This window comes from Salmo trutta, chromosome 28 (assembly GCF_901001165.1).
Source record: "Salmo trutta chromosome 28, fSalTru1.1, whole genome shotgun sequence".
Taxonomy (NCBI): domain Eukaryota; kingdom Metazoa; phylum Chordata; class Actinopteri; order Salmoniformes; family Salmonidae; genus Salmo; species Salmo trutta.
Genome location: NC_042984.1, coordinates 10,081,077 through 10,107,877, shown reverse-complemented (window position 1 = coordinate 10,107,877; position 26,801 = coordinate 10,081,077). Strand labels below are relative to the sequence as shown.

Genomic DNA, 26,801 nt, shown 5'->3' with positions numbered 1-26,801 from the left:
ATGGAGCCAAGGTCTTCATTTTGTCGAGGACAGTTGTCCCTCACCAGGGACATATAATCTCACAGAGTCCATTGACTCCAAAAATACAGACATATTCAATAGTCTAGAGAAAGTCCTTCCCTCTCGTGTGTAGCATAGCATACTGCAGTAGGGAAACTCCCCCTGGTTACAGCCAGAGACATATACTGCAGTAGGGCAACTCCCCCTGGTTACAACCAGAGACATATACTGCAGTAGGGCAACTCCCCCTGGTTACAGCCAGAGACATATACTGCAGTAGGGCAACTCCCCCTGGTTACAGCCAGAGACATATACTGCAGTAGGGAAACTCCCCCTGGTTACAGCCAGAGACATATACTGCAGTAGGGCAACTCCCCCTGGTTACAGCCAGAGACATATACTGCAGTAGGGCAACTCCCCCTGGTTACAGCCAGAGCCATATACTGCAGTAGGGACACTCCCCCTGGTTACAGCCAGAGACAGATACTGCAGTAGGGCAACTCCCCCTGGTTACAGCCAGAGACAGATACTGCAGTAGGGAAACTCCCCCTGGTTACAGCCAGAGACATATACTGCAGTAGGGCAACTCCCCCTGGTTACAGACAGAGACATATACTGCAGTAGGGCAACTCCCCCTGGTTACAGCCAGAGACATATACTGCAGTAGGGCAACTCCCCCTGGTTACAACCAGAGACATATACTGCAGTAGGGCAACTCCCCCTGGTTACAACCAGAGACATATACTGCAGTAGGGCAACTCCCCCTGGTTACAGCCAGAGACATATACTGCAGTAGGGCAACTCCCCCTGGTTACAACCAGAGACATATACTGCAGTAGGGCAACTCCCCCTGGTTACAGACAGAGACATATACTGCAGTAGGGAAACTCCCCCTGGTTACAGACAGAGACATATACTGCAGTAGGGCAACTCCCCCTGGTTACAGCCAGAGACATATACTGCAGTAGGGAAACTCCCCCTGGTTACAGACAGAGACATATACTGCAGTAGGGAAACTCCCCCTGGTTACAGACAGAGACATATACTGCATATATATAGATATATATTGTGTACCGTATACAGTATATGGATGTGGTTACACCTGGCTGACGATCTCTGAGTCCTCTTCAACAAACCACTGTACAGGAGTTCCATCTGCAGCCCTCTGAAGGATCCTCTTCTGGTGGGGACCCTGAAACACAACAACACATTTCATTCCTGTTCATTATATTTATATGTATACTTAAAATGTTAGTCATTTAGCAGACACTCTTATCCAGAGCGACTTACGGGAGCATTTAGGGTTAAGTTCCTTGATCTACGACACATCAACAGATGTTTCACCTTGTAGGATCAGAGATTCGAAGTATCAACCTTTCGGTTACTGGCCCAACGGTTTTAACCGCTAGACTACCTGCCTCCCTACATTACATTACACTCCTAACCGCTAGACTACCTGCCTGCCTACATTACATTACATTACACTCCTAACCGCTAGACTACCTGCCTCCCTACATTACATTACACTCCTAACCACTAGACTACCTGCCTCCCTACATTACATTACATTACACTCCTAACCGCTAGACTACCTGCCTCCCTACATTACATTACATTACACTCCTAACCGCTAGACTACCTGCCTCCCTACATTACATTACATTACACTCCTAACCACTAGACTACCTGCCTCCCTACATTACATTACACTCCTAACCGCTAGACTACCTGCCTCACTACATTACATTACACTCCTAACCGCTAGACTACCTGCCTCCCTACATTACATTACACTCCTAACCACTAGACTACCTGCCTCCCTACATTACATTACATTACACTCCTAACCACTAGACTACCTGCCTCCCTACATTACATTACACTCCTAACCGCTAGACTACCTGCCTGCCTACATTACATTACATTACACTCCTAACCGCTAGACTACCTGCCTCCCTACATTACATTACATTACACTCCTAACCGCTAGACTACCTGCCTCCCTACATTACATTACACTAAACTCCTAACCACTAGACTACCTGCCTCCCTACATTACACTACACTCCTAACCGCTAGACTACCTGCCTCCCTACATTACATTACATTACACTCCTAACCGCTAGACTACCTGCCTCCCTACATTACATTACACTCCTAACCGCTAGACTACCTGCCTCCCTACATTACATTACACTCCTAACCGCTAGACTACCTGCCTCCCTACATTACATTACACTCCTAACCTCTAGACTACCTGCCTCCCTACATTACATTACACTCCTAACCACTAGACTACCTGCCTCCCTACATTACATTACATTACACTCCTAACCGCTAGACTACCTGCCTCCCTACATTACATTACACTCCTAACCACTAGACTACCTGCCTCCCTACATTACACTACACTCCTAACCGCTAGACTACCTGCCTCCCTACATTACATTACACTCCTAACCGCTAGACTACCTGCCTCCCTACATTACATTACATTACACTCCTAACCGCTAGACTACCTGCCTCCCTACATTACATTACACTCCTAACCGCTAGACTACCTGCCTCCCTACATTACATTACATTACACTCCTAACCGCTAGACTACCTGCCTCCCTACATTACATTACACTCCTAACCGCTAGACTACCTGCCTCCCTACATTACATTACATTACACTCCTAACCACTAGACTACCTGCCTCCCTACATTACATTACACTCCTAACCACTAGACTACCTGCCTCCCTACATTACATTACACTCCTAACCACTAGACTACCTGCCTCCCTACATTACATTACACTCCTAACCGCTAGACTACCTGCCTCCCTACATTACATTACACTCCTAACCGCTAGACTACCTGCCTCCCTACATTACATTACATTACACTCCTAACCGCTAGACTACCTGCCTCCCTACATTACATTACACTCCTAACCACTAGACTACCTGCCTCCCTACATTACATTACACTCCTAACCGCTAGACTACCTGCCTCCCTACATTACACTACACTCCTAACCGCTAGACTACCTGCCTCCCTACATTACATTACATTACACTCCTAACCGCTAGACTACCTGCCTCCCTACATTACATTACACTACTAACCGCTAGACTACCTGCCTCCCTACATTACACTCCTAACCGCTAGACTACCTGCCTCCCTACATTACATTACACTCCTAACCACTAGACTACCTGCCTCCCTACATTACATTACACTCCTAACCGCTAGACTACCTGCCTCCCTACATTACATTACACTCCTAACCGCTAGACTACCTGCCTCCCTACATTACATTACACTCCTAACCACTAGACTACCTGCCTCCCTACATTACATTACACTCCTAACCACTAGACTACCTGCCTCCCTACATTACATTACACTACACTCCTAACCACTAGACTACCTGCCTCCCTACATTACATTACATTACACTCCTAACCGCTAGACTACCTGCCTCCCTACATTACATTACACTCCTAACCGCTAGACTACCTGCCTCCCTACATTACATTACACTCCTAACCGCTAGACTACCTGCCTCCCTACATTACATTACACTCCTAACCGCTAGACTACCTGCCTCCCTACATTACATTACACTCCTAACCACTAGACTACCTGCCTCCCTACATTACATTACACTCCTAACCACTAGACTACCTGCCTCCCTACATTACATTACACTACACTCCTAACCACTAGACTACCTGCCTCCCTACATTACATTACACTCCTAACCGCTAGACTACCTGCCTCCCTACATTACATTACACTCCTAACCGCTAGACTACCTGCCTGCCTCCCTACATTACATTACATTACACTCCTAACCGCTAGACTACCTGCCTGCCTCCCTACATTACATTACACTACACTCCTAACCGCTAGACTACCTGCCTGCCTCCCTACATTACATTACATTACACTCCTAACCGCTAGACTACCTGCCTCCCTACATTACATTACACTCCTAACCACTAGACTACCTGCCTCCCTACATTACATTACATTACACTCCTAACCGCTAGACTACCTGCCTCCCTACATTACATTACACTCCTAACCGCTAGACTACCTGCCTCCCTACATTACATTACACTCCTAACCGCTAGACTACCTGCCTCCCTACATTACATTACACTCCTAACCACTAGACTACCTGCCTCCCTACATTACATTACACTCCTAACCGCTAGACTACCTGCCTCCCTACATTACATTACATTACACTCCTAACCGCTAGACTACCTGCCTCCCTACATTACATTACACTCCTAACCTCTAGACTACCTGCCTCCCTACATTACATTACACTCCTAACCACTAGACTACCTGCCTCCCTACATTACATTCCCGTTCCTTTAGCTCCACATCTATCTGTTCTAATATCAATGAGAGATGTAGGTAATGCAATGGTGGTGAGTGTTAGGGGGTATCCTCACCTGCAGGTAGGGCGGGAGGAGGTGAGGGGACGTGGGGCTCTTCGCTCTGAACGACCCCTGGCGCGACTTCTGGAACTGGTTCCAGGACTTGAGCTCGTCTGACAACATCTCCCTGGGCAACACCCGGGCAGGTTGGTTGGGGTACTCCCTCAGTGACGGGGTATGTACCAGGCGAGTGTAGGGGGGTGGAGGCTTCAGAACTCTCCTTGGGGATGACGGTGGGGGCCCCTGCTGCCAGTGTCTGTGCTGCTGCTGTGGCTGGGGGGGCCGGGAGGGGGACAGGTAAAGACCCTTCCCCAGGGGACTGCCCAGGTCCTGTGGGGAAAGAGGGGAACAGGTGCCTTCCTCTGCCATTCTTCTCAAGCTGGGAGAGGACTGGTGCTGGTTGTTTTTCTTGTGAAAGCTGGAGCCATTCAACGCAGGGCTGGTGGGACTTTGGGCTCCGTAGTGGAAGCCATAGGGAGGAGGGCAGAGCTTAGGGATCTCGGGAGATGCGGGGCCCTCCCTGTCTTTGTGATTATCTCTGTCCGTGTCCCGGCTGGGGGGGCTGGTGTAGGAGGGGAGAGAGTGTTCAGAGCTGCTGTCCTCAGAGCTGGACTGGTACAGCCGCTGGGGGTTGGTGTAGGAGGGGACAGAGTGTTCAGAGCTGGACTGGTACAGACACTGGGGGGCGTACTGTGGAGACCGAACCAGGAACTCTGGCCGTCGGCGTGGCAACCTGGCTCTCCCACGTCCCTCACCCAGGTCATGAGTGGGCTTACTTCTGGGAAGCCTGAGAAGAGGAAAAAAGACAGGGGAGAGAAAAGTGAGCTACTGTGATACACAAAGTGCATGTCTGTCTCCCTATACTGTGCAATTAATACAACAACTTCATTATTAAATGCGATCTAGTCAATGTATTTTATCAATATAATTTATGTAACTTATTACCCACCCACAACAATAGACACACAAGAAGACACAATAAAGGTAATCAACACCTTTATCTGTGTTATGGTGTTGGCGTTCTGTATTAGGGTGTTGACATTCTGTGTTCTGGTGGTTACGTTCTGTGTTATAGTGTTGTCAGTCTGTGTTATGGTGATGTTCTGTGTTATGGTGTTGACGTTCTGTGTTCTGTTGTTGACGTTCTGTGTTCTGGTGTTGACGTTCTGTGTTCTGGTGTTGACGTTCTGTGTTCTGGTGTTGACGTTCTGTGTTATGGTGTTGACGTTCTGTGTTATGGTGTTGACGCTCTGTGTTCTGGTGTTGACGTTCTGTGTTATGGTGTTGACAGTCTGTTATGGTGTTGACGTTCTGTGTTATGGTGTTGACAGTCAGTGTTATGGTGGTAACGTTCTGTGTAACGGTGGTGACGTTGTGAAGCATTGGTTGGTTACCTGAAGGACAGGGAGTACTGTCTGCGTAGGTGCAGCTCTGGAGTAGAGGGGGCGCTGGAGGAGTTGATCTGTCCATGTCTCAGAGCCATGTTCTTAATGGAGGGGAAGTGGGAGGGCAGGACTCTGCTGTCTGCAGGGAACACTGGGGTCCCTACTGGGATCCCTACTGGACTTCTGCTCAGAAAAAGAGGGAGAGAGAAAGAGATTTAAACAACTGCTAGTTTAGAAGTTAGAAGATGTAGGTTATGTAGTCAAAAGCAAATCCCTTTTTATGGGGTTCTGGGCAGAATAAATATTTGAGTAGTGAAGTAGGACCTGCACACTCAGTTGCTCCACCTTTATTGGCTAACAGCGTTCCGATCCAAAAAGGATATGGACTCTTACCTGAGAGGTGTGTTAGGTTTCAGATAGGACTGGTCCAGATTAGACTCTCTCCAGGGGGAGTTCTGGATGGGGGAGCGCTCAGGAAACTCCACACTGCAGCTGGAGCCCATACTGGAGGTCTGGGTCTGCTCCACACCGCAACTGGAGCCGAGGCTCTGGCTCTGGGCTGAGGTGTGATGGAGACTGCCCTGGGAGGAGGAGGACTGGAGGGACAGGGAGCCCACAGACGACTGTATGAGTGGGTCTACAGATGATGAGGAAGAGAGAGAGTCTATGGATAGACCGAGGAGACACAATAGAAAGGGTCAGACATGATGACACTTTGGAATAGTTGAATTGTATTGGCATTTCTACTGTGTTCGTTGATAACTCACCATCGTCCAGGGCCACTGCATCAGACAGGGAGCTGTCGTCAGACATGCACAGATCTGGGGACAGAAATAAAAGAAAGGCTTTATTTAAGACTTCAGTTAGAGGAAGGTGTTGTGGAAAGGATCAACATTGTAATTCTTCTGACATGTACTGCTTATGTGATTCAATAACTAAACAATTGTGAATAAAAAATAAAAAACTCCAACCTCCATCGGACTGAGTGAGAATATAACCAAAGACAGCACAGTATGAAAATAGGCATAGCCTTAATGGCCATGTACTCTTAAAATCTCTTAGAACCTTCCTAGGTTCCAGCCTTTCTAGAAAGTTTTTCCTAGCCACTGTGCTAATACATCTGCATTACCTTTAGGCTGGGTTTCTGTATAAGAACTTTGTGACATCTGCTTACATAAAAAGGGCTTTATAAATACATTTCATTTGATAGGCAGAAACTGCATGTCAATCAATGTCATGGCGACCTTGGCTAGCTAAGCTCATGTGTAGAAACATGTCATCGGGTCTTAACTGTCCAATGAAAATAGTATCTGAAATACTTCTTCAGTATATCCTGTCCACAGGGGGCTGCTGACGGGAGGACGGCTCATAATAATGGCTGGAATGGAGTGAATGACTGGTATTAAACACCTGGAAACTACGTGTTTGATGTGTCTGATACCGTTCCATTTATTCCGTTCCAGCCATTACTATGAGCCGTCCTCCCCAATTAAGGTGCCACCGGCCTCCTGTGATCCTGTTGCTTTCATCCCTAAAATATCTGTATAAATGAATTGGTCCCAATTAAGTATGAACAACAGTACAACTATAAAAATCAAAGGCACTCCTTCGATATAAATGTGTTTTTGGCAAAAATGAAAACGTGTGAGTTCGTCACTTTCACGAGGTTGGAGTAATAACATGTTCAACTACTTAAGAAATGGGATCCAATCAAGGTTGTGCCTTTAGATTTAGAGAAAATTAACAACTAAGGAATCATTTTTCATTTCTCTCATCGACTTCTCAAGCACCAGCCTGGTCTGCTTGGTTTGCTTAGCAAGCGTTCCCGGAAGTCTCACAATGTTTAGTAACTGTGATTCTGTTTAACCTGAGCTCCCTGCAGACTGCAGAGCCCAATGTGGCCAGATGGGGGCAGCAGTAACACAGGCACAGCATTCACCTCTGTGTTTGGCTGTGTTGTTGTTCTTGTTGGTTGGTGGAGAGGAGCACTCGTTTCTGATCCTGTGCTGAAACACAGCTTCCTGGAGATCCTTGACTTTCCTATCTTCCCTCTTACACTGCAGCAGCCTGCTCTTCTTCTGTGGTTTGGACAGGTGCTCCTCCACTGAGAGTCTACGAGCCGCTTCAACGATCTGGAGCTGCAAGGCCAGGTCTGCCTCTAAGGAATGAAGCTCTGAATCCTGAATGAGAGAAAGTTTTTATTTTTATTTAGCTTAGATGAATAACAATGAACTATCAATTTAATAGACTTCTTGATTGGGTTTAAGGAAATAAATACTGTATTCAGTGTTCAAATCTCTCTATCTGATATGCACTTTGCCTTTGCTTATAAGCTTTACAACATATTGTTAGGAAAATCTCCTGACCTTACCTATTACCAATACTGTGTAATATAGGAAGTGTAAAGGGTTCATATTGGTCAGTACCTCTCCATCCTGGTGGATGAGACTGTCATCCAGTTTGAAGGTAGCTCCTATCCTCCTTCGGACACGAGGGGGCTTCTCATCAGGAAGTAAGGGGTAGTCTGAAGACAACTTACCTGTCAGCTCCTGTAAAATAAATACAATCCAAAGTCAACTGAAGTCATTTCTAAACATACCCCTAAGAGATTACAGCTGAAAGAGCAGTCTGTAACTCTTCTATGAACCATTGGTATGTAAATATGAGACTCAGTCTTGTGACGTGCAGGAGACCTATGTTAGCCCACTGAACTACAACCTAGGCATTACCTCAGGGAGCTAACATAGGTCTTCAGGTCTCAGGCTAGGTTAGACACTCACAGCCTCCATGACGCAAATATATATATATATATATATATATATATTATATATTTTTTATATATTTTTTATATATTTTTTATTAGGGGGTAGATCAGCTTTAATGTTGCAGATAGATTGTAGCTTCCATCAATGTAATTGTTTGCATCACCCATATTGTCACGTATATTCCCTCTCTGGCCTCTAGGTCACCAGGCTGCTCGTTAGGGCGCACACCTGTCACCAGCGGTACGCCCATAATGACACTCACCTGGACTCCATCACCTCCTTGATTACCTGCCCTTTATATATCACTCCTTTTGGTTTCTTCCCCCGTCGTCATTGTTCCTGCTTCATGTCGGTGAGCTGTTTGTGTTTCTTGTTTTGTTCATTTATTAAACGTATTCACTCCCTGAACTTGCTTCCCGACTCTCAGTGTACATCGTTACACGTATATTTATTTGCAAATATATATACAGTACCGGTCAAAAGTTTGGATACACCTACTCATTCAAGGGTTTTTCTTTATTTTTCTATGTTGTAGAATAATAGTGAAGACATCAAAACTATGAAATAACACCATATGGATATATTTTATTTGAGATTCTTCAAAGTAGCCACCCTTTGCCTTGATGACAGCTTTACACACTTCTGGCATTCTCTCAACCAGCTTCATGAGGTAGTCACCTGGAATGCATTTCAATTAACAGGTGTGCGTTTGAGCCAATCAGTTCTGTTCAAACAAGGTATGGGTGGTATACAGAAGATAGCTCTATTTGGTAAAAGACCAAGTCCATATTATGGCAAGAACAGCTTAAATAAGCAAAGAGAAACGACACTACATCATTACTTTAAGACATGAAGGTCAGTCAATGCGGAAAATTTCAAGAACTTTGAAAGTTTCTTCAAGTGCAGTCGCAAAAACCATCAAGCGCTATGATGAAACTGGCTCTCATGAGGACACCACAGAAAAGGAAGACCCAGAGTTACCTCTGATGCAGACAATAAGTTCATTAGAGTTACCAGCGTCAGAAATTGCAGCCCAAATAAATGCGTCACAGAGTTCAAGTAACACACATCTCAACATCAATTCTTCAGAGGAGACTGTGTGAACCAGGCCTTCGTGGTCGAATTGCTGCAAAGAAACCACTACTAAAGGACACCAATAAGAAGAGACTTGCTTGGGCCAAGAAACATGAGCAATGGACATTTGGTCTGATGAGTCCAAACGTGAGATTTCTGGTTCCAACCACCGTGTCTTTGTGAGACGAAGAGTAGTTGACCGGATGATCTCTGCATGTGGTTCCCATCGTGAAGCATGGAGGAGGAGGTGTGATGGTGCTTTGCTGGTGACACTGTCAGTGATTTATTTAGAATTCAAGGCACACTTAACCAGCATGGCTACCACAGTATTCTGCAGCGATACGCCATCCCATCTGGTTTGCACTTAGTGGGACTATCAATTGTTTTTCTACAGGACAATGACCCAAAACACACCTCCAGGCTGTGTGAGGGTTATTTGAGCAAGAAGGAGAGTGATGGAGTGCTGCATCAGATGACCTGGCCTCCACAATCCCCCGACCTCAACCCAACTGAGATGGTTTGGGATGAGTTGGACAGAGTGAAGGAAAAGCAGCCAACAAGTGCTCACCATATGTGGGAACTCCTTCAACACTGTTGGAAAAGCATTCCTCATGAAGCTGGTTGAGAGAATGCCAAGAGTGAGCAAAGCTGTCATCAAGGTAAAGGGTAGCTACTTTGAAGAATCTCAAATATATATATAAAATATTTTTTGATTTGTTTAACACTTTTTTGGTTACTACATGATTCCATATGTGATATTTCATAGTTTGATGTATTCACTATTAATCTACAATGTAGAAAACCCCTGGAATGAGTAGGTGTGTCAACTTTTGACTGGTACTGTATATATATATCTTAACACCGGTATAGATATGTATAAATACAATAGTGTGAATACTCACAGCCTCTCTAATGCAGAGCTTCTTGAGGTCCAGTAGACACAGCTCCAGCCTGTCCTCCAGAGCCTGGTGCTTCAGCCTCATGACCCGGGTGTGGGTGGTCAGGTCCCTGACTGGCAACGTGGGGCTGTCGGGACCTGAGATGATGTTAATGGAGATTTTTCCACAGAGCATAGGTCTCATGCAGGCATCAAAGGTGCCACATTTGGAGCTTTTATCACAGAATGAATGATTGTTAGTGTATTGATAGTTGGTCTATAATCTATATCTGCTGAATTTATCTCTGAAGTTCAATATTTGATACGATAGATTTAGGTCTCAGCATTAATAATGCATTCAGTGCTTTCCGTAAAGATTTATATCTGAACCTAGAATGGATCTAAAGCCTTCACATTTAGGGTTCAGCATTGTTGATGTGTTAAGCTCTTACCAGAGTTGAGAATGATCCCACTGTCAGTGTCACTGATCTCCTCTTTATCCATCATGGCTGTTGGAAGGTATTTTCACACTGTTAAAACCTGTTGGAAAATAGTTAAATATTTCAATCAGATTTATTAAATCATCCTTATTCACCAAAAAACACATCCAGCGTTATGATCACTCAGGACAGGGGAAAATTGCTTCACCTACAAAATATACGTTTCCATTCCTGATGCCGAATGACTCTTTTTATTCTGATCCACTAGCTCTCTCCTTCCTCTTATCTCTCTTCTTCTCCTTCCTCTCCCTTCTCCCTCCGTCCTGCCCTGTTCTCCCTCCCTCCTGCCCTGTTCTCTCTCCCTCCTCCCCCTTCTCCCTTCCCTCTGCCCTGTTCTCCCTCCCCCCTGCCCTGTTCTCCCTCCCTTCTGCCCTGTTCTCCCTCCCTCCTGCCCTGTTCTCCCTCCCCCTGCCCTGTTCTCCCTCCCTCCTGCCCTGTTCTCGCTCCCCCTGCCCTGTTCTCCCTCCCTCCTGCCCTGTTCTCCCTCCCTCCCTCCTGCCCTGTTCTCCCTCCCTCCTGCCCTGTTCGCCCTTCACAATAGGCCGCAGCCCCCATGCTTGACTCGGCACATGTGTGAGGGGACCAGGGGTTAATCCGAAACCGGACGCTATGGCAACGGTCACAGGGTGCACCGCTGTTCTCCGAGGGGAGTGTGTGTGTGTTGCCATACGGAATGTCAGAGGGCGTTTAAAAGGGACGCACCACCGCACCCCCAAAAAAGAGAACAGGAAAGCAGATGGCTGCAGGGCAAGGGAATTACCCCTCTCATGGACTGCACCTGTTCCCCCTCCCAGTCACACACACACACCAACAGCGCTCCATTCAACCAGTGTCCAGAGAAACAACCCTCGAGGGGCTTTTGAAGTGGAACAATGTCTCAATGCTGAGCCTGTCTCTGTAGCATCAGCCAGCTCACAGAAAGACACTGAAGATTCATGATATAGCACATCTAGGATTTCACTTGTACATTCTCACACTGTTGAACACATAAACAATGTTTATGATCCATTCTATTGTGTGTGTGTGTGTGTGTGTGTGTGTGTGTGTGTGTGTGTGTGTGTGTGTGTGTGTGTGTGTGTGTGTGTGTGTGTGTGTGTGTGTGTGTGTGTGTGTGTGTGTGTGTGTGTGTGTGTACTAGGGTTGAATGGCGGGAACCCGGTTACTGAGATTTACCACCCAAAACCACTCCCTTTCCCGGGATACATAACTGCGAGAAACCGATAAATTATAATAAATTATTTATATGAACAGCATGGCGTGAAATTGAACTTTTTAATTATATGCAATGTCTAAATATGGCCTCTCTACGGCCTCGGCGTGATGAATCAACGCTCAGGGTGGGGACAGACCATCTCAGTATGGAGAGTAGTTCACAATGAATGTACTGTAGACCTATGTATCATCTCACCATTGTAACATTTTTTCTTGTGACAGGTAGGCCTACATTTGCAGCAGCGCAGCCTATGCTACAGTAATATAAAGCCTGAATGTGTGTCTAATTCACCCATCTCCCTCTGGCTTTCAGTTACTGTTTTAATTGCAGATAGAGTTTTAAAACAGCCTATCACTCATATCGTTGCTTTAAATCAGTGTACACGCAAGCACTCTCTCTCCATCAACATCCACAATAGATGATCCTGTTCTAGATTTTCTAGATAGATTGAACAGGTCAGTGTAGACCAAGTGTGCGTCTGAAATGGCACCCTACTCCCTATATAGTGCCCATAGCTCTGGTCAAAGGTTGTGCACTATATAGGTAATAGGATGCAATTTTGGGCACATCCCAAGACCACTACACTGCTGGAAATAACTTCCTTTAGACTGGGCAGCTATTTGAGCTGTTGACATGAATCTTCTGTATCTATGTCTAAAAACACAACTTCAGTATGTCAACAGACGGAAGGAACTCATGTAGCTCACGTCTCTACACATTCAGGTCATGTTGCCTTAGCCGCTGTGGGTTACCAAGTGCAAATAATCCACTGGTCCTATCTAGACTCATCACCCTGGGAATGTCCCAAATGGAACCCTATTCCCTTTAAAGTGCACTACTTTTGACCAGGACCCATGTCTTCTATATAGAGAATAGGCTCAATGGCACGGCACAGACAGAATTTTCACCTAGTCGGCTCAGGGATTCGCACCAGCGACCTCTCGGTTACCGACCCAACGCTCTTAACCACTAGGCTACCTGTATCCACCAGTCTGGATAATCTGCTGTGGGTTCAATAACTGCTGATCCAGTCGAGGAGGAGCGCTGGTTGGTTGGGCCAACACTGAGACAACAGCAGGAGGAGGAGAGTGGAAAGGAACAGGGCTGAGGTAGGGGCCTACAGTGAGACAGTGGAAGGAAGGGCCTGAGGTAGGGGCCTACAATGAGACAGTGGAAGGAAGAGGTAGGGGCCTACAGTGAGACAGTGGAAGGAAGGGCCTGAGGTAGGGGCCTACAGTGAGACAGTGGAAGGAAGAGGGCTGAGGTAGGGGCCTACAGTGAGACATTGGAAGGAAGAGGGCTGAGGTAGGGGCCTACAGTGAGACAGTGGAAGGAAGAGGGCTGAGGTAGGGGCCTACAATGAGATAGTGGAAGGAAGAGGGCTGAGGTAGGGGCCTACAATGAGACAGTGGAAGGAAGGGCCTGAGGTAGGGGCCTACAGTGAGACATTGGAAGGAAGAGGGCTGAGGTAGGGGCCTACAATGAGACAGTGGAAGGAAGAGGGCTGAGGTAGGGGCCTACAGTGAGACATTGGAAGGAAGGGCCTGAGGTAGGGGCCTACAGTGAGACATTGGAAGGAAGGGCCTGAGGTAGGGGCCTACAGTGAGACATTGGAAGGAAGGGCCTGAGGTAGGGGCCTACAGTGAGACAGTGGAAGGAAGAGGGCTGAGGTAGGGGCCTACAGTGAGACAGTGAAAGGAAGAGGGCTGAGGTAGGGGCCTACAGTGAGACAGTAGAAGGAAGAGGGCTGAGGTAGGGGCCTACAGTGAGACAGTGGAAGGAAGAGGGCTGAGGTAGGGGCCTACAATGAGACAGTGGAAGGAAGGGCCTGAGGTAGGGGCCTACAGTGAGACATTGGAAGGAAGAGGGCTGAGGTAGGGGCCTACAATGAGACAGTGGAAGGAAGGGCCTGAGGTAGGGGCCTACAGTGAGACATTGGAAGGAAGGGCCTGAGGTAGGGGCCTACAGTGAGACATTGGAAGGAAGGGCCTGAGGTAGGGGCCTACAGTGAGACATTGGAAGGAAGGGCCTGAGGTAGGGGCCTACAGTGAGACATTGGAAGGAAGGGCCTGAGGTAGGGGCCTACAGTGAGACATTGGAAGGAAGGGCCTGAGGTAGGGGCCTACAGTGAGACAGTGGAAGGAAGAGGGCTGAGGTAGGGGCCTACAGTGAGACAGTGGAAGGAAGAGGGCTGAGGTAGGGGCCTACAATGAGACAGTGGAAGGAAGGGCCTGAGGTAGGGGCCTACAGTGAGACATTGGAAGGAAGGGCCTGAGGTAGGGGCCTACAGTGAGACATTGGAAGGAAAGGCCTGAGGTAGGGGCCTACAGTGAGACAGTGGAAGGAAGAGGGCTGAGGTAGGGGCCTACAGTGAGACAGTGGAAGGAAGAGGGCTGAGGTAGGGGCCTACAGTGAGACAGTGAAACGAAGAGGGCTGAGGTAGGGGCCTACAGTGAGACAGTGGAAGGAAGAGGGCTGAGGTAGGGGCCTACAATGAGACAGTGGAAGGAAGGGCCTGAGGTAGGGGCCTACAGTGAGACAGTGGAAGGAAGAGGGCTGAGGTAGGGGCCTACAGTGAGACAGTGGAAGGAAGAGGTAGGGGCCTACAGTGAGACAGTGGAAGGAAGAGGGCTGAGGAAGGGGCCTACAGTGAGACAGTGGAAGGAAGAGGGCTGAGGTAGGGGCCTACAGTGAGACAGTGGAAGGAAGAGGTAGGGGCCTACAGTGAGACAGTGGAAGGAAAGGCCTGAGGTAGGGGCCTACAGTGAGACAGTGGAAGGAAGAGGGCTGAGGAAGGGGCCTACAGTGAGACAGTGGAAGGAAGAGGGCTGAGGTAGGGGCCTACAGTGAGACAGTGGAAGGAAGAGGGCTGAGGTAGGGGCCTACAGTGAGACAGTGGAAGGAAGAGGTAGGGGCCTACAGTGAGACAGTGGAAGGAAGAGGGCTGAGGAAGGGGCCTACAGTGAGACAGTGGAAGGAAGAGGGCTGAGGTAGGGGCCTACAGTGAGACAGTGGAAAGGAAGAGGGACTCTAACCTTAAATACAAACTGATATGAGCAGAAACAGCATATTCAGACAGAGAGAGGGGGAAACAGGGCTAGGTCTGAGTGGGGGAAGTGGAGTGAGGTAGAGACCTACATAAGGGGAACTCCCTGACTCAGACACTGACTGTAATAAAAAACAGGAACTCAGAGGAACTCAGAGGCAGGCAGAGGCAGGGTAATGTGGTGTTTCGCCCACTTACACCCCATAACTCTCCTAAGACTTTCACAATGTCTGTGGTTGCCTGAGGCCAAGGTCTACTGAGTGGTTGGATTGGAGTACAGCATTATTCAGGACCTTTCTATAAGTTGTAAACCTATGCCAAGACGAAATAATTTGCCATAAAGTCTCCCTCTGTAGTGCCTTGCCATACCAGGCAGTGATGCAACCAGTCAGGATGGTCTCGATGGTGCAGCTGTAGAACCTTTTGAGGAACTTAGGACCCATGACAAATCTTTTCAGTCTCCTGAGGGGGAATAGGTTTTGTCATGCCCTCTTCACGACTGTCTTAGTGTGTTTGGACCATGTTAGTTTGTTGGTGATATGGACACCAAGGAACTAGAAGCTCTCAACCTGCTCCACTGCAGCCCCGTCGAGGAGAATGGTGGTGTGCTCGGTACTCTTTTTCCTGTAGTCCACAATCATCTCCTTTGTCTTGATCACGTTGAGGGAGAGGTTGTGGTCCTGGCACCACACGGCCAGGTCTCTGACCTCCTCCCTATACGCTGTCTCGTTGTTGTCGGTGATCAGGCCTAAAACTGTTGTGTCATCGGCAAACTTAATGATGGTGTTGGAGTTGTGCCTGGCCATGCAGTCATGAGTGAACAGGGAGTACAGAAGGGGGCTGAGCACACACCCCTGAGGGGCCCCTGTGTTGAGGATCAGCGTGGCGGATGTGGTGTTACCTACCCTTACCACCTGGGGGCGGCCCGTCAGGAAGTCCAGGATCCAGTTGCAGAGGGAGGTGTTTAGTCCCAGGGTCCTTAGCTTATTGATGAGCTTTGTGGGCACTATGGTGTTGAATGCTGAGCTGTAGTCAATGAATAGCATTCTCACATAGGTGTTCCTTTTGTCCAGGTGGGAAAGGGCAGTGTGGAGTGCAATAGAGACGGCATCATCTGTGGATTTGTTGGGGTGGTATGCAAATTGGAGTGGGTCTAGGGTTTCTGGGATGATGGTGTTTATGTGAGCCATGACCAGCCTTTCAAAGCATTTCATTGTTACAGGAGTGCTACGGGTCGGTTGTCATTTAGGCAGGTTATCTTAGTGTTCTTGGCCACAGGCACTATGGTGGTCTGCTTGAAACATGTTGGTATTACAGACTCAGACAGGGAGAGGTTGAAAATGTCAATGAAGACACTTGCTAGTTGGTCAGCGCAAGCTCGCAGTACACATCCTGGTAATCCGTCTGGCCCTGCGGCCTTGTGAATGTTGACCTGTCTAAAGGTCTTACATCGGCTGCGGAGAGCGTGATCACACAGTCTTCCGGTACAGCTGGTGCTCTCATGCATGTTTCAGTGTTATTTGCCTCAAAGCGAGCATAGAAGTAGTTTAGCTCGTCTGGTAGGCTCGTGTCACTGGGCAGCTCTCGGCTGTGCTTCCCGTTGTAGTCTGTAATGGCTTGCAAGCCCTGCCACATCCGACGAGTGTCAGAGCCGGTGTAGTACGATTTGATCATTGTCCGGTATTGAAGCTTTGACTGTTTGATGATTCGTCGGAGGGCATAGCGGGATTTCTTATAAGCTTCCAGGTTAGAGTCCCGCACCATGAAAGCAGCAGCTCTAGCCTTTAGCTCAGTGCGGATGCTGCCTGTAATCCATGGCTTCTGGTTGGGGTATGTACGTACAGTCACTGTGGGGACGATGTCATCGATGCACTTATTGATGAAGCACTCGGCGGTTCCGTTCTCTTAGCTTGTGTGGCCTACCACTTTGCGGCTTACAGTTGACCGGGGCAGCTCTAGCAGGCCAGAAGTTTGACGAACTGAGTTGTTGGAAAGGTGGCATGCTATGACAATGCCACGTTGAAAGTCACTGAGCTCTTCAGTAAGGCCATTCTACTGCCAATGTTTGTCTATGGAGATTGCATGGCTGTGTGCTCAATTTTCTTGGTCGACCAACAGCCTATCGACCAAACAATCAACCAGTCGACTAATTTGGGTCAGCTCCACTCCATTGGGTCAAGAGTAGCCAAATATCTCAGCATTTCCTGTAGTATTACTGTTACCTTATGCTCCACTTTACAGTAGACCATGGCTTCATTGCTTTGTCATAACAAGCTAACTTCCCCAAAGTCCTGTGATGATCAGTGATCACAGCAATCTAAGGATGGCTTGTCAGGATCACTGCTTCTGTTACTCCCATCCTCATTCCCCTCTGCTTGCCGGACTGTGAAAACTAAACTAACTAATCTAACGGGAAACTGTTTGTTTACAGGAGATGATGATGATGATGTGTGTGTCATGTGTGTGTGTTTGTATATGTGTGTGTGTGTGTTCAACTGAAACCAAACCAAGGCCTATGTGAAGCCTGTAATTAAGATTCTCTAGTGAATGCTGATACTATTGAAGAAATTAAATTACTTTACAGCATGTCTGATTTCAGAGGCTGGTCAATAGGAAAATGGATCCATTCTGTTCTGTCTGTATATACACAACATGGTCTGCTGGAGAGGAGGAAAGGGATTCCATGTTTTATTTAACCTTTATTTAACCAGGCAAGTCAGTTAAGAACAAATTCTTATTTACAATGACAGCCTACCCCAGTCAAACCCAGACAACGCTGGACCAATTGTGCGCCACCCTATGGGACTCCCAATCACGGTCAGATGTGATACAGCCTGGATTTGAACCAGGTACTGCAGTGACACCTCTTGCACTGAGATGCAGTGTCTTAGACCACTGCGCCCCTCGAGATCCCCAAAATGTGCATGACTGAGTGAGTGAGTGAGTGAGTGAGTGAGTGAGTGAGTGAGTGAGTGAGTGAGTGAGTGAGTGAGTGAGTGAGTGAGTGAGTGAGTGAGTGAGTGAGTGAGTGAGTGAGTGAGTGAGTGAGTGAGAGTGATTTCAGAGGGGTTTTATACACACACACTCTCTTTCTTAGATCATCTTATCTAGACCAACAGTACTGTAAAGTCAAAATATGTGTCCATCAACATAGTGGTAAAACAATGGGCAGAGATGGGAGAGAAGAACATCTGAAATTCCACAACCATAGAATTAGAATGAATAGAATGGGAATTCTAAAGTCATTCATTCTAATTACATCACCACACCAGCATGGAGAGAATGAACCTCCCTCCCACATACACAGTTGCCTGATCCCTCGCAGTGGAGGCCATATGCTAGGCAGACACAGCAGCTCTGCTACAGACCAAGAACAGCATAAATACAGAGACCATAGAGGATAGCATTAACACAGAGACCATAATACAGAGACCATAGAGGACAACAGTAATTCAGAGACCATAGAGGACAGCATTAATACAGAGACCATAATACAGAGACCATAGAGGACAACATTAATACAGAGACCATAGAGGACAGCATTAATAAAGAGACCATAATACAGAGACCATAGAGGACAGCATTAATACAGAGACCATAGAGGATAGCATTAATACAGAGACCATAGAGGACAGCATTAATACAGAGACCATATAGGACAGCATTAACACAGAGACCATAATACAGAGACCATAGAGGACAACATTAATACAGAGACCATAGAGGACAGCATTAATAAAGAGACCATAGAGAACAGCATTAACACAGAGACCATAGACGGCAGCATTAACACAGAGACCATAGAGGACAGCATTAACACAGAGACCATAGAGGACAGCATTAATACAGAGACCATAGAGGACAGCATTAATACAGAGACCATAGAGGACAGCATTAACACAGAGACCATAATACAGAGACCATAATACAGAGACCATAGAGGACAGCATTAATACAGAGATCATAGAGGACAGCATTAATACAGAGACCATAGAGGACAGCATTAATACAGAGACCATAGAAGACAACATTAATACAGAGACTATAGAGGGCATTATTAATACAGAGACCATATATGACAGCATTAATACAGAGACCATAGATGACAGCATTAACACAGAGACCATAGAGGACAGCATTAATACAGAGACCATAATACAGAGACCATAGAGGACAGCATTAATACAGAGACCATAGATGACAGCATTAATACAGAGACCATAGATGACAGCATTAACACAGAGACCATAGAGGACAGCATTAACACAGAGACCATAATACAGAGACCATAGAGGACAGCATTAATACAGAGACCATAGATGACAGCATTAATACAGAGACCATAGATGACGGCATTAATACAGAGACCATAGATGACAGCATTAATACAGAGACCATAGATGACAGCATTAATACAGAGACCATAGATGACAGCATTAATACAGAGACCATAGAGGACAGCATTAATACAGAGACCATAGATGACAGCATTAATACAGAGACCATAGAGGACAGCATTAATACAGAGACCATAGATGACAGCATTAATACAGAGACCATAGATGACAGCATTAATACAGAGACCATAGAGGACAGCATTAATACAGAGACCATAGATGACAGCATTAACACAGAGACCATAGAGGACAGCATTAATACAGAGACCATAGAGGACAGCATTAATACAGAGACCATAGATGACAGCATTAATACAGAGACCATAGATGACAGCATTAATACAGAGACCATAGAGGACAGCATTAATACAGAGACCATAGATGACAGCATTAATACAGAGACCATAGATGACAGCATTAATACAGAGACCATATATGACAGCATTAATACAGAGACCATAGATGACAGCATTAACACAGAGACCATAGAGGACAGCATTAATACAGAGACCATAGATGACAGCATTAATACAGAGACCATAGATGACAGCATTAATACAGAGACCATAGATGACAGCATTAATACAGAGACCATAGATGACAGCATTAATACAGAGACCATAGAGGACAGCATTAATACAGAGACCATAGATGACAGCATTAATACAGAGACCATAGAGGACAGCATTAATACAGAGACCATAGATGACAGCATTAATACAGAGACCATAGATGACAGCATTAATACAGAGACCATAGAGGACAGCATTAATACAGAGACCATAGATGACAGCATTAACACAGAGACCATAGAGGACAGCATTAATACAGAGACCATAGAGGACAGCATTAATACAGAGACCATAGATGACAGCATTAATACAGAGACCATAGATGACAGCATTAATACAGAGACCATAGAGGACAGCATTAATACAGAGACCATAGATGACAGCATTAATACAGAGACCATAGATGACAGCATTAATACAGAGACCATATATGACAGCATTAATACAGAGACCATAGATGACAGCATTAACACAGAGACCATAGAGGACAGCATTAATACAGAGACCATAGAGGACAGCATTAATACAGAGACCATAGATGACAGCATTAATACAGAGACCATAGATGACAGCATTAATACAGAGACCATAGAGGACAGCATTAATACAGAGACCATAGATGACAGCATTAATACAGAGACCATAGATGACAGCATTAATACAGAGACCATATATGACAGCATTAATACAGAGACCATAGATGACAGCATTAACACAGAGACCATAGAGGACAGCATTAATACAGAGACCATAGAGGAGATAACCCATTGTTCACCAAGATCAAGACACATGGCTCTCTTTGACCCTCCGGGCCTCAACACGACTTAATAGTGGTCAACCCCTGTAAATTATGGTAACAGGATGTGTGACTCTGACAGATTTAGCTTCTTCTCCTATTTATAGCCTCTCTGTTCGGCTTCACCCTATTTAATCCACCCATGTGCTTGACAATAGTAACACATTCATCTTGACAATAGTAACACATTCATCTGGACAATAGTAACACATTCATCTTGACAATAGTAACACATTCATCTTGACAATAGTAACACATTCAACTTGACAATAGTAACACATTCATCTTGACAATAGTAACACATTCATCTTGACAATAGTAACACATTCAACTTGACAATAGTAACACATTCATCTTGACAATAGTAACACATTCATCTTGACAATAGTAACACATTCAACTTGACAATAGTAACACATTCATCTTGACAATAGTAACACATTCATCTTGACAATAGTAACACATTCATCTGGACAATAGTAACACATTCATCTGGACAATAGTAACACATTCATCTGGACAATAGTAACACATTCATCTTGACAATAGTAACACATTCATCTTGACAATAGTAACACATTCAACTTGACAATAGTAACACATTCATCTTGACAATAGTAACACATTCATCTTGACAATAGTAACACATTCATCTTGACAATAGTAACACATTCATCTTGACAATAGTAACACATTCAACTTGACAATAGTAACACATTCATCTTGACAATAGTAACACATTCATCTTGACAATAGTAACACATTCATCTTGACAATAGTAACACATTCAACTTGACAATAGTAACACATTCATCTTGACAATAGTAACACATTCATCTGGACAATAGTAACACATTCATCTGGACAATAGTAACACATTCAGCTTTGCATATAGTGTTTGAAGTAGAAGTAACACTGAGGTGTTTTACTGTAGGTCAGTGGGGGTTGTTTGTCAAAAATTTAAAAAACGTAAATTGTTTAGTGTCAATGGATGCAAACAACCGTTTTTTTTATACAAAGACTGAAAAGGCTTGTTATGTGCAATATGGAGACCGTTAGGTCCTTTTGACTCATCTTCCTGTGTAAAGTGCCTTCAACATGTCTATTTTACCTCTTGGTGATGTCATTCGGAAACACAATGTTAACTTTCACTGCTATGCGGACGATACACAGCTGTACATTTACATTTACCTTTAAGTCATTTAGCAGACGCTCTTATCCAGAGCAACTTACAGTAGTGAATGCATACATTTCATTTCTGTGCTGGCCCCCCGTGGGAATCGAACCCACAACCCTGGCGTTGCAAACACCATGCTCTACCAACTGAGCTACAGGGAAGGCTGTATTAATGTTGTCTTCTATGGTCTCTGTATTAATGCTGTCCTCTATGGTCTCTGTATTAATGCTGTCCTCTATGGTCTCTGTCTCTGTACATTTTGATGAAACATGGTGAAGCCCCAAAATTGCCCTCCCTGGAAGCCTGTGTTTCAGACATAAGGATGTGGATGGCGGCAAATGTTCCACTTTAAACTCGGACAAAACAGAGATGCTCGTTCTAGGTCCCAAGAAACAAAGAGATCTTCTGTTGGATCTGACAATTAATCTTGATGGTTGTACAGTCGTCTCAAATAAAACTGTGAAGGACCTCGGCGTTACTCTGGACCCTGATCTCTCTTTTGACGAACATATCAAGACTGTTTCAAGGACAGCTTTTTTCCATATATGTAACATTGCAAAAATCATTAACTTTCTGTCCAGAAATGATGCAGAAAAATGTATCCATGCTTTTGTCACTTCTAGATTAGACTACTGCAATGCTCTACTTTCCGGCTACCCGGATAAAGTACTAAATAAACTTATGTTTGTGCTAAACACAGCTGCTAGAATCTTGACTAGAACCAAAAAAAATTATATTACTCCAGTGCTAGCCTCCCTACACTGGCTTCCTGTTAAGGCAATGGCTGATTTCAAGGTTTTATTACTAATCTACAAAGCATTACATGGGCTTGCTCCTACATATCTTTCCGATTTGGTCCTGCTGTACATTTTACCTTTATTTAACTAGGCAAGGCCTCCTTATTGTCCCTAAATTTCTAAGCAAACAGATGGAGGCAGGGCTTTCTCCTATAGAGCTCCATTTTTATGGAATGGTCTGCCTATCCATGTGAGAGACTCAGACTCGGTCTCAACCTTTAAGTCTTTATTGAAGACTCATCTCTTCAGTAGGTCCTATGATTGAGTGTAGTCTGGCCCAGGAGTGTGAAGGTGAACTGAAAGGCACTGGAGCAACGAACCACCCTTGCTGTCTCTGCCTGGCCGGTTCCCCTCTCTCCACTGGGATTCTCTGCCTCTAACCCTATTACGGGGGCTGAGTCACTGGCTTACTGGTGCTCTTCCATGCCGTCCCTAGGAGGGCTGAGTCACTGGCTTACTGGTGCTCTTCCATGCCGTCCCTAGGAGGGCTGAGTCACTGGCTTACTGGTGCTCTTCCATGCCGTCCCTAGGAGGGGTGAGTCACTTGAGTGGGTTGAGTCACTGACGTGATCTTCCTGTCCGGGTTGGTGCCCCCCCCCCGGGTTGTGCTGTGGGGGAGATCTTCGTGGGCTATCCTTGGCCTTGTCTCAGGATGGTAAGTTGGTGGTTGCAGATATCCCTCTAGTGGTGTGGGGGCTGTGCTTTGGCAAAGTGGGTGGGGTTATATCCTGCCTGTTTGACCCTGTCCGGGGGTATCGTCGGACGGGGCCGCAGTGTCTCCTGACCCCTCCTGTCTCAGCCTCCAGTATTTATGCTGCAATAGTTTATGTGTCGGGGGGCTAGGGTCAGTCTGTTATATCTGGAGTATTTCTCCTGTCTTATCTGGTGTCCTGTGTGAATTTAAGTATGCTCCCTCTCCTCTCTCTCTTTCTCTCAGAGGACCTGAGCCCTAGGACCATGCATCAGGACAACCTGGCCTGATGACTCCTTGCTGTCCCCAGTCCATCTGGTCGTGCTGCTGCTCCAGTTTCAACTGTTCTGCCTGCGGCTATGGAACCCTGACCTGTTCACTGGACGTGCTACCTTGTCCCAGACCTGCTGTTTTTGTCTCTCTCTCTCTCTACCGCACCTGCTGTCTCTAACTCTGAATGATCGACTATGAAAAGCCAAATGACATTTACTCCTGAGGTGCTGACCTGTTCCACCCTCTACAACCACTGTGATTATTATTATTTGACCCTGTTGGTCATCTATGAACATTTGAACAACTTGGCCATGTACTGTTATAATCCCCTCAGAGACGTGTTCCTCTCTAGGTTTCTTCCTAAGTTCCTGCCTTTCTGGGGACTTTTTCCTGGCCACCGTGCTTCTACATCTGCATTGCTTGCTGTTTGGGGTTTTAGGCTGGGTTTCTGTATAGCACTTTGTGTCATCGGCTGATGTAAAAAGGGCTTTATAAATACATTTTATTGATTGATTGACAGGATCTACTGGTGATTGTATCATTAAGATAACTAGTGTGGTGTATAAACAACACACTCTCAACTAGTAATATGTTAGGTCTATTGCAGCTTTAATTCTGGGTCTAAGAGGTCAACTTAAAGCAACGCTCATATGACTCACCGTTTATCAGACCAATAATAACCATGTAAAACAACAGCACCGCTGAGAGTTGCTCATCTAATGTCTGTCAAATATTTCATGTCTGAATCAAAGAGAACTTTTCAGATATATCACAGTTGAAAAAGTCATCCTCATAGTCAGTCACACTCACACAGATAAAATGCATTCTGAAGAATCGCCGCCAAACTCATCGATTGAAACTGTGCATCAGTTGTCCTGTTGGAACGTCTATACGTTCATCTGATAATGATACAGTAACTTTGCATAGTTTTAAACTGTCTACATTGTTACAACCTGACTGTACACCCAGTTATTGTAACTGTATTCTCACTGTGCCATATAACAATACGTTTATGAAATGTGATAGTTATTTTTACCTTTTAAAAGCGTTGGTCCAACAATCCTGAGGACTTCACCACAGCCCCTCGTTGAAGAAATGTGCGGAGTCTATCTCGGGTCACATGTGTGATGGGTGTTGGGGGCGTTTCGTTCTATGGTGGGACGTCTGTCCTCGGATCAATCCGTTCTCTAGAAAGAGAGAGGAGCGTGCTGCGAACTTTTAGAATTTTAACAGATTTTTTTTCTTTGACTGGGTATAGTTTCTGGATGAGTTTTTAAAAGAATAAAAAAGTTAAATCTAACTTCATTTTGGATAATTCCTCCTTACGTTTTCACTTTTTTTTGTTTGTCCAGACACGCTCTGCCCCATTGACACAGACAGGACTCTCGGAGGAGGGGAAGGGGGCATTATACGACTGAAAGGGGAGATCGAGAAGAATAGCCGGAGGAAAGAAAAGTTTGTGGGAGGGGCAGAGACGAGTGCCGGTGGACAGCTGGCTGGTAGGACTGTGTGATGGAGCATGCCTCTTGAATAATAGAATGACATACAACTCAAATGCGTGACATGCATCCACAATTACATCAAACTTTTTTCATGCTATTTTGACTAGTTCTAAGAGATATATATATATATAAAGGTATTTGAATTCAATGAAGGAGGATGATGGATTGTAGAATACATTAAAATCAATTAAAAAAAACAACCTCCAGAGTCACAAACGCCCCACGGAGCATCCCTTTACTTGCCTGGTCGGGGAGGAGAGGGGAGAGGGAGAGCCTGTCGCTATAGCTACCATTCCCCCCGCCTCATCACTCCAGATGGCCAGCTTTCTTCTCTCATCCCGTGATGGAATGAAAAGATCGGCTAATTAAACAAAGTCCCATATCCATGTGAAAGACTGAAGAGCCCTTGGGGAAGAGTTGAGCGCAGGAGAGCTGGCCAGGCCAAGTATTGATTCTCACAGTTGTTGTCCCCTAGAATCTACAACACTAGGGTTATTTAAACGGGAATGTTTGTAATCGTTGAAATCTTTATTGCTAAAAAAAGAAAAGGAACAACCACAACAACAACGACAGATAAACAAACAATTTAATTAAACGAATTGGACTAATACACATAACATCTGCCATTATGGGGGTTTAGCTATATGCGTGACAACTGAAAATAGAAAATAACTACATTACATAAAGAGAATTCAGAGTTTCAGTCACTGCTCTGTGTCCAATAGTGGAGTAACGTATACTTAATATATGGCCTTTGAAAGAAATGAACAAATGAAAATGAACACACACACCACATTATGACGCCATGCTGCTGTAAACCAATTGCTTGTGTTGAATACAGACTTCAAAACTAAAAGTGAATAATTTTTCTAGTAATATTATTTAAAAACGTAGAAAAAGAAAAACATCTATTCATAAATAAAATAAGATATTTATCCTTAACATACACATTGTTTACAGTAGACCTAAACTCAGCAAAAAAAGAAATGGCCATTTTTCAGGACCCTGTCTTTCAAAGATAATTCGTAAAAATCCAAATAACACAGATCTTCATTGTAAAGGGTTTAAACACTGTTTCCCATGCTTGTTCAATGAACCATAAACAATTAATGAACATGCACCTGTGGAACAGTTGTTAAGACAGTAACAGCTTACAGACGGTAGGCAATTAAGGTCACAGTTATGAAAACTTAGGACACTAAAGAGGCCTTTCTACTGACTATGAAAAACATATAAAGAAAGATGCCCAGGGTCCCTGCTCATCTGTGTGAACGTGCCTTAGGCATGCTGC

The 26,801-nt window shown here is 45.4% G+C and overlaps 1 protein-coding gene across 1 annotated transcript; it reads right to left on the bottom strand.

The window, feature by feature from the left end:
- Nucleotides 1-19: 19 nt before the first annotated feature.
- LOC115165436 (innate immunity activator protein-like) lies at nt 20-25,164 on the bottom strand. The gene is made up of 10 exons (XM_029718539.1): nt 25,045-25,164; nt 10,999-11,086; nt 10,572-10,705; nt 8,257-8,379; nt 7,770-8,010; nt 6,598-6,651; nt 6,224-6,494; nt 5,840-6,013; nt 4,461-5,232; nt 20-1,192 (listed from the first exon to the last, which is right to left on the bottom strand). The coding sequence occupies exons 2-10, from the start codon at nt 11,051-11,053 to the stop codon at nt 1,097-1,099; spliced, it is 1,920 nt and encodes a 639-aa protein (XP_029574399.1). The 5' UTR covers nt 11,054-11,086; nt 25,045-25,164; the 3' UTR covers nt 20-1,096.
- Nucleotides 25,165-26,801: the final 1,637 nt, after the last annotated feature.